Raw genomic sequence first — 13,304 nt, 5'->3', positions numbered from 1 at the left:
GTGTTTGCTCTGCTCATATGCCTTTTGTCGTACTTCTGTTTAGAATTTCGAGCAGAGTGGGGCATCATGTGACAATATGCAGCACTACATCATGTTGTTCAGAGGACATTTATGGAGTTATTGTAGTTAGTGCAACCATACCGAACTCAGATAAGAAATGCAAAATAAGAAAGCTGCCCTTGGTTCAAAAATGGCTATGAGCACTATGGGACTTAACATCTATGGTCATCAGTCCCCTAGAACTTATAACTACTTAAACCTAACTAACCTAAGGACATCACACAACACCCAGTCATCACGAGGCAGAGAAAAACCCTGACCCCGCCGGGAATCGAACCCGGGAACCCGTGCGCGGGAAGCGAGAACGCTACTGCACGACCACGAGCTGCAGACAGCTGTCCTTGGCATAACATTCATTTCAAAACTAGACTCTATAACTTAAAGTACTCTAATATTTTGGTATGTGGTGACAAAGATTTGCAATAGTATTATCTAGGATTTCCAATCAGGTTTACGTCCACACAGCAATACAAAAAGCTTTTAACAAGGAATACTAATGTCTTGCAAAAAATAAAGAAACTTATTTGTACACACCACAACGAAGGATAAGTTTTTCCATCAATTTTTTAGATGGTACAAAAATCAACAAGATTATCTGTGAAGCCAAGAAACTGTATAACTGGCAGTCTACATTCTACTCCAGGAGTAAATACAAGGCCCTGTGCTGGATTACTATGATAAAACATGGTGTGCTGCGAGACTATAATTCCCTGAAGAATGACTGACTGTAAACTTAAGACGTAAACAACACAAATTAAGAAATGAGGTCAAACCTAGGGGAAGTAACACACAAGTGTTGAAAAACGCATTGCGATTGAAAAGCAGTCTGTTTCACAGAAGGCAGATTTATAAAATTCTGCTAAAGCTGTCAATATATTTGAAACAGATCATTTTACTCAATACTACTGACTAAATTTGCCTGCTTAGCTTCAACTGAACATTTAAGAATGTTCATATGTATATATACTATTATCAGATATCTATAAAAGACACGGGACATCAGAATACTCTAAGTGCATCAGAATTTTGCAAACCATACTAAAATGCTTAATTCTGCTCTAGATTCACACTGAATTAGGTCCCTATCTGTTACTAAGCTTTTCAGTGTGATTTTTGGGATGCCAATTTTCTTTGAGTACTAGTAATACATCATCTCACATTTGGTTCTTTATCACGTCATCATGCCATACGTGCCAAAATAGGAACACATGCACTTGAAATTCAGTAAACAGTAGAAGCAAGCCAACAGCATCAATTGAAACACTGTTTCAAATAAATTGGCTGCCTCTCCAGAGAAGATAAGCCAAATTTCTTTACCAAGCCAACAAAAATAACTTCATTGTTATGCAAGAAGATTAATGTTAGATTGCCCAATAATGTGGAAATAAATAAAAAACTAAAACTAACAACATATTTTAGTATCTTTGATCATGTGAATGTATTTTAATTCACTTTGTAGCTCCCAGCCACAGAAATCTGTTGTGTTTTCCTTTGACATGAGAGCTGTAAATGAAGAGCAAACAGCAGAATTGTGAAACGTTAATACAGGTCCTGAATTATCAATCATTTAGCTGGATACATCCATTATTGAGTACTGACTGATAGGAGGCATGATCTACAGTGTTGATATAGTGCTACACATTGCACTGCCTCGTCTTCCTCAATTCCTCTCTCGACTTAATGTGCCCAAAAATAGATGGAGAAGGGCCACTATTTGCTCATGTTCTTTGTTGAGCTGAGAGCTGTTGGCAGCTCGATGGTTAATTTCTCTGCTGGATCTTTATTACTGGTAGCCCAACACGATTCTCCATTGATGGCACTGAGCTGACCTATCTGGAGAGGAATTGTGGCTGTTTGTGATAGTTTGTGACCCAGAGCTCCCTTTGTTCTTATATGATTGGTTATTACCATCAATGGCATACAAATTTCTTATAAAGAATGTAACCAACGTTGATAGGTCGCCAATAACAGTCAAAGATGTTAGTCAAACTTCATTGCATTACATGTTTCGCGGATAGCCCATTATCGGTTGGTGTGCCAAAAAATTATTATACAATCATGAGCACACAGGTAATCCACACCAAGTCTTAATACAAAAATATGTAACATGACAATGTAGAATCTACAAATTATACACATCAAAAAACAAAGTTGATGAAAATTTTTTTAAATGAAAACTATGTCATACATAAAGATGCACAGTAGGATGTTAATTGCCAAGTGATCAACATCATCAACACGTAAGTGAAGGAAGCAATACATCTAAAATTAAGACAGATTACACTCACCAGATGGCGAACAAACCAGTTGCACTCCATTACACACACAAAAGAACCTTTTTTAATATAATTATGAATGTGCCATAACTAATACCAAAGAAACCAAGGAAACTTAGGAAATACGGAAGCATCCAATCCCACCCGTGTGCTTTGACCCATGACGTCACAAATATGGCGGAAACAAAAACAAACACACACACTTTCCACAAGAAGCCTATGACACTAACGGGACAAGTGCGGGAAATGGTGTGTTTTGGGTGGGTGTGTGTGTGTGTGTGTGTGTGGTGTGGGGGGGGCACAAACTAAATATAAACAAATTTAGACGCCTTGCGTGGCTACAACGTGTAAGTGAAGACAGCCATGCATGAATACCCACCCACCTCCCCAGAGGTCGTAACCCCTGCAACCCATAGAAGATAAAGATGCTTCAGTAGCTGATTAGTGTTTTTTGTCTTTAAAAAAAAAAAAATCTCATGGGATAGAACGAACAGATCAGAAAGATAAATATAATAAACTAAAACAGAAATTGGAGGAAACATAATTAAAATAAGTAATAAGCGTTTTTAAATTAAAAAAAAAAAAAAATCTCACGAGATAGAACAAACAGATCAGAAAAGTAAATAAAATAAGATAAAACAGAACTGGAGACAGCCACACTCAAACCAAACTCCGCGCCGTCATGACGTCACACACGACAACACCCTTACGTCACGGGTCAAGGCCGACGCGTGGGATCGGACGCTTCTGTCGACCCAAAACTTACTTATAAAGGATCAGTAGTACAAAACAAATACATAACAAAGTATCATTAACATTGAAAGCACTATTTTATAGGCACCACCACGTGGCAGAGAAATCTACTTTCAAAGCGCAATTTTCATTACTGTTTCATAGGTTAGTGAAAATAAATTTGGATAATGATGTAGATCATAACGAAACAAAAATGATACAGTTAGGACAAGCCAGTGGCTATTTGGAAAAGGTCATAAGTGAGATGAGTAGAAAAATTCTTAACAAGCAGCAACATTAGTTATCTTCTTCAAAGGATAAAATTATACACATTGCCATGTCCTACTTTGGTCCTTGACACAACAGGATTGCACAAGCCTTCAGAAAAGCAGAGCTTCAGGTAGATTTCTGCACATGAAAGAAACTAACTTGCTTTGTGGCATAGTCTCAATGATAAAACTACTAAGTCTCAAAATTCTTGTGTTTAACACAATCAAATGTGTTTCCTGGGTAGCATCTATGGGGGCCTGGTGGGCAGAGACATTTTTAGAAAGATTTAGGGAGCACTCTTACAATAGCACAATTAGGTGTCACATGAAAGAATGATCATTTGTTGTTCCCTCATTAATAACAGCTTAGCTATCTTGCATGTTGAATAGAAGGGTACAGAACTTTACAATCTTGAGGAGTTGGAAGCTTACATGTATCACCAGTCTGATCCAGACACTGTCATAAATAAACAATTTCAAATAGCAGGCAATGGTATTAAAATATTTATGACCATTTGCTGATTCATTAGTCTGTTTTTCCATCTCTCTCTTAGTTGTATTATGCTCACCCTACTCTCTCTCTCTCTCTCTCTCTCTCTCTCTTACTTGGAACTTTTTTGTATTTATTGTCATTATTATTTTATTTGGTTTGTACCTGTATTTTTGCTACATTTTTCTGCTTTAATTGAATTTGAATATGTGCACTACATCAGTCTGCAGGCTCAAGCACATCCCCATGTGTATGCAAATACAATATATGGTTATGTTCATTTATGCTGTAGAGAATGCCTCATGGTTCTCCACTTGCTTTAGATATCCAACTTGTATTTTAGGCTTTGGCAGTAGATTTATATGCCACCTGGAGGTAGGCTATATAACAGCACTTTAACAGTTATTCTGTAATTGGACAAATAAAAAAATCTACTCACCAAGTTGCGGCAGAACATACACATAAAAGGTTATTATTACGTAAGCTTTCGTCTCCTCTTTCTGGCAGGAAGGTTGAAGAGGAAATAAGAGGGGTGACGGAAAAGGACTAGAGGGGTCTAGGGAAAGAGGTAGGTTTTAGAAAAGTCATCCAGCACCAGAGGTCAGGTGAGACCTAACAGATGGGATGATAAAGAAAGAGACTGTTTGGGACTGCACTGGACAAGATTTGAAAACCTTAGAGCTTAAAGGTGGGAGACCAGTTAATATGCAAGACACAGATAACTGCTAAAACATCATGCATGAGTTAATAAGATTGCAAAGTCAAGTGCACTGTATACAAGATAGTAGGAGTGGGGGGCGGGGAGGGGGACTAAAAATAGACAGGCAAGAAAATGAAAGATGCAGAAAACTAAAATGGAGTGAAGAAAGGAGTAGTTACTGTGAAGAAATGCTGAGATGGAAGAAATTAATATAAATTAAGGCCAGGTGGGTGGTGAAAACCAAGGACATGTTGCACCATTAGTTCCCTCCAGCAGAGTTCGGAGGAATGTGTGTCTAGAGGAAGAATCCACCATTTGGTGTGTGAATTTTTTATCTATCCAATTACATTAAAATGTCAAAAATTTATTGTTTTTGTTGATATATTGATTGTTATTCTTATGGTTTATTTGTTTTATATTCATGACCTTTCGTATGTAAGTTTCCATCGTACCTTTGATAATAGTTACTGCACATTTGTAATCATATTAAAAAATAATCTTTTATTGGCTTAAGACACTACTGGCTTGTGCACTATCTGGTGTGTAGTGTTAAGTATTAATCTTGTGCGCATCACTTCCTTCAATTGTGTATTTATGATGTTGGCCATTTTGCACTACTATTCTACCATTGTGTTCCTTTGTGTGTGACATCATTTGCATGTACAACTTTTTCATCACTTTGTATTTTGGTATGTATCATTTGTGCAGCCTACACTGCCACACATTACGTAATTTTTTATTAAGTGTGTATGTGTAGAATAACTTGATTCGATGACTGCGTAACAGTTTTTTTGGTAGATATGACGATGGGCTATGTGCGAAACAGTAATGCAACAACCAAGTTCAACCAACATCTTGAGTTCAACCAAGAAGTTCAACCAACATCTTGTTTTATCATTGACCTTGGTTACAACTTTTTAAGTATCATTATTGTTGCAAACCTCATACACGACTTCTGCTGCAGCTTTACAGTTTAACTGAGCAACCAGACAGTTTACTAGAACTGGTCCTTGTGACAGTGGAGTAAGTGTGTCTTCTATTACAGGCCATGCCTCAGAAAACAATTTTAAAATTTACGTATTTTCTTAAAACGTTCATCATATGAGAGAAAAATATTGCCAGAATGACATTATCTGGCACAAAGAAAACAAGCACACAATTTCAGAGAAAATGACACAAAATGCAGTGCTCTGACTAAACCAATGAGTACCTCTCAGCCCTCACTATATGTAACATGGTGCTCCTCATGATACCTGTTGCCACATTTCTAATTCTGGTACCATACACAATATTTTTCTTGCCTCCCAAGAGTTACCTAAAATTACCCTCCCACAGGTCAAACAACAAATTCAGACACTGGTGTATCAACATCCACTCTGTCCTATGAATTTTTGTATCAATTACCTCTTTTCACCTCTGACTTCCATATGTGAAAATGTTAAGTTGGACAGTAGTATGGAGTCTGCTTCAACTGTGCATCCCCTTACAACTGACTGACCCAGTCAGTTTGAAGGAAGCAATAGCATACACCATCCAATAGAACCATTACTAATGAAGCACTGTCATGTTCAAATGAATCTTCAGGCTGAGGGCAATTTTACTTTTGGCTACATGAAGCTACTGTTGTCAACCTATACACGCTACAGCAAAAGTTCATTGGCTAACAAAGCACTGTATTAGACTAACTGTAAGAAATTATGTTCTTTTGAGAAATTACAATTCCTGAGATACTATATGAACTTTTCTCTGTGCCTTCTCCTTTGAAAATAAGCAAAAATAGTGACCCGTCAGCAATAAATTTTCATAGCACATCTACATGATTATTTAGAACTAAATCTTATGTATCATCAGCATCATTATCTTTTACATTAATGTCATTCTTCAGCTGCTTTGACACTTGTGGAAATGTGGTCCTGCGAAAATAAAAGACATTTGTTTGCTTTGTGCCATATGCCTTTTGCTTCCGTTTATTTATGAAGCATCTTTAGCGGTCCTCAATACAGATCTGTTCTGCATACATAATTGTGTTATATAATAATCCCAAGTAAGTTTTATTAAGAGTTTTTGGTTATACTCGTTAGGCAAGAAACAAATTTCATTAGGATAAACTACTATTTGGTTCTACTTATGATTTTGTTGTTGCAGACTAAGTGCATTTTCATCTGTGTGTAATCCGTATAAGATGATACTATCTAAAAACAAGGATGATGTAACTTACCAAAAGAAAGCGTTGGCATGTTGATAGACACACAAACACACACACAAAATTCAAGCTTTCGCAGCCAACGGTTGCTTCATCAGGAAAGAGGGAAGGAGAGGGAAAGACGAAAGGATGTGGGTTTTAAGGGAGAGGGTAAGGAGGCATTCCAATCCCGGGAGCGGAAAGACAACTTAGGGGGGGAAAAAAGGACAGGTATACACCCGCGCGTACGCGCACGTGCTCACACACACACACACCTGCACATATACAGACGCAAATGTCTGCTTGTGTGTGTATATGTGCGGATGGATGTGTGTGTGGCGCGCGAGTACACTAAGGAAACTGATTATCTCGGATCCCGATGGACGCCAGACGAAATGAACACTTTGCCACTCTAAATTGGTGCACAACGCGTCATCCAACTGTAAAAGAAGGTCCCTGTGGAATATAATATCCTGGACCATATTTAAGCTCTTATGGGGCTTGATGGTAACAGAAACATCCCCCAACTTGTCACAAGCGAGTAATGCCCGTGACTGGGCAGAGGATACTGTTTTTATCAAAACTGACCCAGAGTACATTTTGGACAAGCCCTCCACCTCACCAGATGCTCCACAAAAAACTGACGCTTCATGGACATGAAAGATTTCCCATCAACTGTTGCAGATACGAGGCACCGGGCCGAATAAGCTTCACTGCCAGCCTCAGCCTGGCGTTCCTCCCATTGTGTGGCCAGGGAGGGGAATGATTTGGGGTCATATTTCTTAGCATTGAAGTTAGAATTTGCCCGCTTAGAGACTGCTGGCAGCGGACCACCAGGAAGAGATGATGTACTACACTTTGACGACATGACATCCACCCTGATGCCACCCACTCCGACCAGGGGCGCTCCCCACGGGCACCACCCAGCCTCAGCAAGGGCCACCTGGCAGGATGGCCATTGCTGGGAGTCCCGATACCCCAGGGAGATGGGCATCTACTCCATGGCATATGTTGTGAGTTAATGGCGCAGGCATCTGCAGAGCAATCCCTGTGTTGTCAGAGGTCTACAACCAACAGGGTACATGGCGGCCCCACCAGAATGGACTGGCTGCCATGCTGGATATGAGGTGCAAGAAGTCCATGGTCATCATTGGCACAAAAAGCGACACTGCATAGAGCATGGTAGAAAACGCACCAAGGAAGGTGTCCTTGCCTGAGAGATGGAGAACGAGTAGGACTGCAATGCGATGACGAGGTAGTGAGCTAAAGATCTCAATGCACGATGCACCATGTAAGGCAGCCTTCCCCAAGTGGCTCGCCCTTTAAGAAAATATAGAAAGATGGAGGTCAAACCTGACAAGGGACCATCAGATGAAGGCCGAAACGTGTGAGACTCCTTTCAGTCACCTCTTACAACAGGCAGGAATACCTTGGGCCTATTCTAACCCCCAAACCAGCAGAGAGCAGAAGTCATGGGACAGCAATATGTACCTATACAGGTGATGGTAGTAGCACACATACAGGATACAAAATGGGCAGTGCACTGGCGGAGCTGTCAACTGTATTCAGGTGATTCACGTGAATGGGTTTCTGATGTGAGTATGGCTGCACAACAGGGATTAACAGACTTTGAATAAGGAATGATAGTTTGAACTAGACACATGGGACATTCCATTATGGAAATCGCTAGGGAATTCAATATTCTGAGACCCACAGTGTCAAGAGTGCCGAGAATATCAAATTTGAGGCATTACCTCTCACCATGGGCAACTCATTGGCCGACAGCCTTCACACTGCATGAAGTAACTGCAGAAATCGATGTGAGATGTATGGCAAATAAATCTATTGGGACAGTGCAGCAAAATTTGATGTTAATCGGCTATGGCAGCTTCAACTGAGAGTGCCTTTGCTAACACCATATCACCTGCAGTGATCGTCCTGGACTTGTGACCTTGTCGGTTGGACTCTAGACAGCTGGAGAAATATGGTCTGGTCAGGCGAGTTCCAATTTCAGTAGGTAAGAGCTGATGGCATAGTTCGAGTGTGCCACAGACCCCCACGATTCATGGACATGGTGTTAACAAGGTCATAATGGTGTGATCTGTATAACATGGAATTGACTGGGTTGTTTCGGCCAAGTGAACTGAGTGGAAATGGTTATGTTCAGTTACTTTGAGACTATTTGCCCCATTCATGAACTTCATGTGCCCAAAGAATGAAAGAATTTTTATGGATGACAATGCACCCTATGTTACCAGGCCACAGTTGTTCGCAGTTGCTCTGAACGTTTTGGACAATTTGAGAGAATAATTTGGCCACCCAGATCGCCTGATATTAATCCGACGAGACAGTTATGGAACATAATGAAAAGGTCAGTTTGTGTAAAAAATCCTGCACTGGTAACACCTCCACAATTATGGATGGCTAGAGACGCAGAATGGCTCAATATTTCTGCAGGAGAGTTCAGACACTTGTTGAGTGCCCGCCACGTCAAGTGTCTGCACTGCACTGGGCAAAAAGAAGTCCGACACGACATTAGGATATATCCCGGGACTTGCAACCTCACAGTATGTTGACTATTGTAATAAAAAATAGCATATTTATGTGACAAAATGAATTGCAACAGTTATGTTATCAACAGTAACTGACATCCACAGACAATGTAACAATGTCAAACAGACTGCGCATCCAAGTTCATTCTCTGGTTAGCTGCTGCTGTGGTCAATCACTGCTCTTCTATACTGCATATAACATTTGATTACTGAGAAGTGGCAAGCAGTCCTTCCAGAAGTTGTAGCAAGAACAGAGTTTGATTGACAACATTTTTCTAACAAGCCCTGCGGTGTGGGTACTATAGCAAATGAAAACTAGACTAAATTACAGCCATTATACTGCCCAAGTGTAATCATCTCTTCTGTATGGTACAATTATGGCATTTTATTGAGAAATATGTACTGGATGTAAATTAGCAGAATTTTTGGATCTCTGGATACAGGCTACTCAGGACGGTGTGATCAGAGAAAAATCTGGCTTTTTATGGAACTGCATATAAACGGTACGATTCCTAATTAGGTATGAAGGTTACAAGCTTCCATTTAGGTGAACAACCAAAATGTGAGAGTGTGGGTCATTCTGAATTCCCATGGTACTGTGGCACATAAATGAGATTGATTATTATTATCTATATAATGCTGCAGACCAAGATGTATGGACTATTTTTTCTCTATGATATGTTGCAGTTGAGATTGTTTCCAAAACCAACTGCAGATTCTGAGAATGTCATCTTCCAACAAGACTGAGCACCTGTCTCTTTGGAGCATTGATGTTCATAGTGGTTTAAATGACGGACTTACATATCACTAGTGGTAAAAATTATGTGGCTCAATTCCTTCGCCCTCATCACCTGATCTAACACTTTCTGAATCCCTCCTTTGTGGAGGAACTGTGTTCATGCCCCCCCCCCCCCTTCCTCCCCTGCAAAACACTAACAGTTCAGAAAATTGCATCAATGCTACTGCAACGACCAATGACAGGACACTGCTGCACAAGGTATTAGACAAAATGAACTAGACTACTGCTTGGACGTACGTTGTGTGAACAGAGAAGCATCCTCAGAACATTTGTAGAGTGTTAAATACAAACTTCGTAAGTTTATGGATGTATTCATGCGTCAATCATAAGTTAATGGAACCCCTAAATCTCACGGGTGGTGGAGGCTAGGGAAAAAAAAAAAAAAGCTTAAACTGAATGGATTTGTACATTTAGATGAAACTTGTCAGAATGTTGACTGGTAAGCACTGTTCACAATTTTGACACTCTGATAAAATACAGAGTGTGAAAGTTTTCTAAAACTTATACAGATACCGAACAGCAGTAGTTAGAGCCTACAGACACACAAACAAACCAGCATGGAAGGACATACAGACTTTTAGTTATCCCCATGTCAGTCAATCTGAACACTGATCAAGCAGTAAAGAAAACCAAGAAAAAATTTATGAAGTCGATTAAGTTCAGAGTGAAAAAAAATACTTCATGCTTTGCCAAGGACAATTCTATCAGAGGCAGCAAAGAGACTAGTTGAAGAGAACACGTCTTGAAGAGGTTACAAGTGGAGTAACAACGAAAGTAAAATGATGGCAATAAAATGTACTCCATATCCAGCAACACAGAGGGAATTAGATTAAGAAATGAGACACAAATAGTAACTTAGACCTATATGTGTATCTATTAACTAGCAAAGTTATCATTCTATTTTGTGCTCACCTGTGAAGAACTAACGCTTCTGCTATGCAGCGAGTGGTCTTTACTCCCAAAGAATTTACAACACATTCTACCATAAATTGCTTCAGTATAAAAATATAGTTATTTCTGTAAGTTCAATATTTATAGTTACTTATTCACTGTGCTAGTTCTAACAGTCTTGAGAGCAGCCTTCTACTGAAGTGGAACGCAGACAATCAACAGTTCAGACAAGAAGAAAGGAGATGCTTTTGGGTACACGTTGATCATTATTCTAAGGTCCAGATCAATCTGTTACCACAATATTTCACAGTCGCACATATTGTCTTCATGAACTCTCAACCAAGTTACCTTCCTACCTAACCAACACCTAGGGCCGCACTACAAGTCAGTGTCACCACAACCAAGATCTCAAGGAGAGGAGGCAGTGTCCAATGTACAGCATAAGCCAGCTTTTGAAACACGATATTACATAATAATGCTGAAGTTAATGTGTGTTGCAAGGGTAATTAGAAACTTAATTAAATTGGGGAGTAATTTATGACAAGTTGACTAAAAGAAGGGACAAGTTGACAGGGAATGGCCGTAAGCATTAAGGGAATTGATAATTTGGAACAGGTGGCAGTTTGAGTAAAGGAGGGAGGGAAAGCAACTGCAAATGGTTACCAAAGCAATATCACAGTAAGCCAGTTCATGTGGATTATTGTTATGCACAGATGGAAATATTTGTGCAAGACAGAATCTTGAAAAGCCACTTCAAACAACTATTTGGACTAAAGATACAGAATTACACTTACCTTTATCCTTGCAGAACCAAATGCTAAATAGTATAAACAATCTCTCCTTTGTTCCTTCTCTCGTTCGAACAGGTCTTCTAGGAGAATTATTCCTTTGCGAATATCTGCAGAATATTTACTTCGCACCAGACACCAGGCATATTCAAACTGCGCTTTATCCGTTACCTTTCCATTAGCCAATTGCTGATTGTAAACCGTCTCAAATTTCTGAAACCATATCAACAATTAGAAACAATGTACTTCCGTCGTCGCACAAAAACTCTCAGCAAAAATTCTAACACACGAGAACGTTTAGTATATTGGTACGCGGTTAATCACATCAGGCAAACACAGCAAAAATGAGACCATGTAGAGTGAAAGGGCCTGTGTTAAGTTTCAGTTGTACATTTGTGGGCTTTGTGTCTTGCAACGACTGTTAATCAAATACCACGTCAATATTACGATATAAACATTACTTTCTTGTGTGAAAACTGCGAAACAAAAACAATCGTGAACAAATAACATTAATCACATAACCGGACCATAGCAACAAAATTTTACTATTGTCAATAGATTTCAGAATAAACTGCGAGTCAATATCCCAACCTTTATATCATCCGAAGAAACAACTTCTTCGAAAATGTCTTCCATGGCTATTCCTATAGTAGAACTTCATCTACTATATATTTCGGTGATGTACATTACTCCACAGAGTTTAAGTTTACGTCATTCACTTCTGACCAATCCAGAGATATTATGCAGGATGTGTTACGAGTTGTCTGTCAATGGCAGAGTAGAGCGACCTTCTGCGTAGAAAAATTAATGTTTGCATCACAGTCTAGTACTGCAAGGATAAATCTTATTATCTTAATTACAGACCGTTTTATGGCATAATAATCATGGGAGAATAATATATAATAAGAACTTATTTTATGTTTACGCTCTAGTTAAAATAATTCCTTTTCACAAATCCATAAATGAATAGAGTGTTAAATTAATATTTCATTTATTTATTCAAGATATAATCACTGCTCGTAGATTTTCATACAAAAAGCTTGGAAGAATTTTTTCATAATCAAAATAAACAGAAAGCCCCACAAAATCTGCTTTTCTGAGCTACCCGAGACCTAGGATTGAAGTAATGTTTCTGCTTTTAAAACGAGGTGTCATCTTAAGTGAACCAGAAACGTACTCTTTGTCAACAGATGCAATTTTGATTTCTGTGGACATTGTAACGCCAAGAATGGAATTTTACACTTAATTTACAACTAATTATTCGTGAGATCATCAATTAAAAATTTGCCCTCTCTTGTGAGCAACATACACAGGGATGCAAGTTCTGAGAATACATAAGGATAGGATATTGCACAAAACATGACTGTCTGCATCTAAAAGCAAACAACAATTATCGACGATAAGTATGAATAAAATCTGGTATCTTAATTTCATTAATTATCTAGTCACATATCAATTTCGCGCAATTGCATTGACATTTCCTCAGTGTTGTTCATTCTACAGGGATCACCTAAGGGGATTGGTGTGTATCGAAAATAATCATATACTCGACGTTAAATCCCGAG

At 39.0% G+C, this 13,304-nt stretch overlaps 1 protein-coding gene across 1 annotated transcript in view; it reads right to left on the bottom strand.

Annotated features, from left to right (window-relative positions):
- The window catches only part of LOC126162912 (mitochondrial fission 1 protein), a 38,286-nt gene extending 25,799 nt beyond the window's left edge, over positions 1 to 12,487 (bottom strand). Inside the window, exons 1-2 of the mRNA XM_049919723.1 lie at positions 12,331 to 12,487; positions 11,746 to 11,952 (exon numbers count right to left, since the gene is read on the bottom strand). Of these exons, the coding sequence (XP_049775680.1) occupies positions 11,746 to 11,952; positions 12,331 to 12,375 (252 nt within the window). The 5' untranslated portion in view covers positions 12,376 to 12,487. The remainder of the gene's footprint in view (positions 1 to 11,745; positions 11,953 to 12,330) is intronic.
- Between the last annotated feature and the right edge of the window lie 817 nt (positions 12,488 to 13,304).

This window comes from Schistocerca cancellata, chromosome 2 (assembly GCF_023864275.1).
Source record: "Schistocerca cancellata isolate TAMUIC-IGC-003103 chromosome 2, iqSchCanc2.1, whole genome shotgun sequence".
NCBI classification, from domain to species: domain Eukaryota; kingdom Metazoa; phylum Arthropoda; class Insecta; order Orthoptera; family Acrididae; genus Schistocerca; species Schistocerca cancellata.
This window is presented reverse-complemented; position numbering and strand designations above follow the sequence as displayed.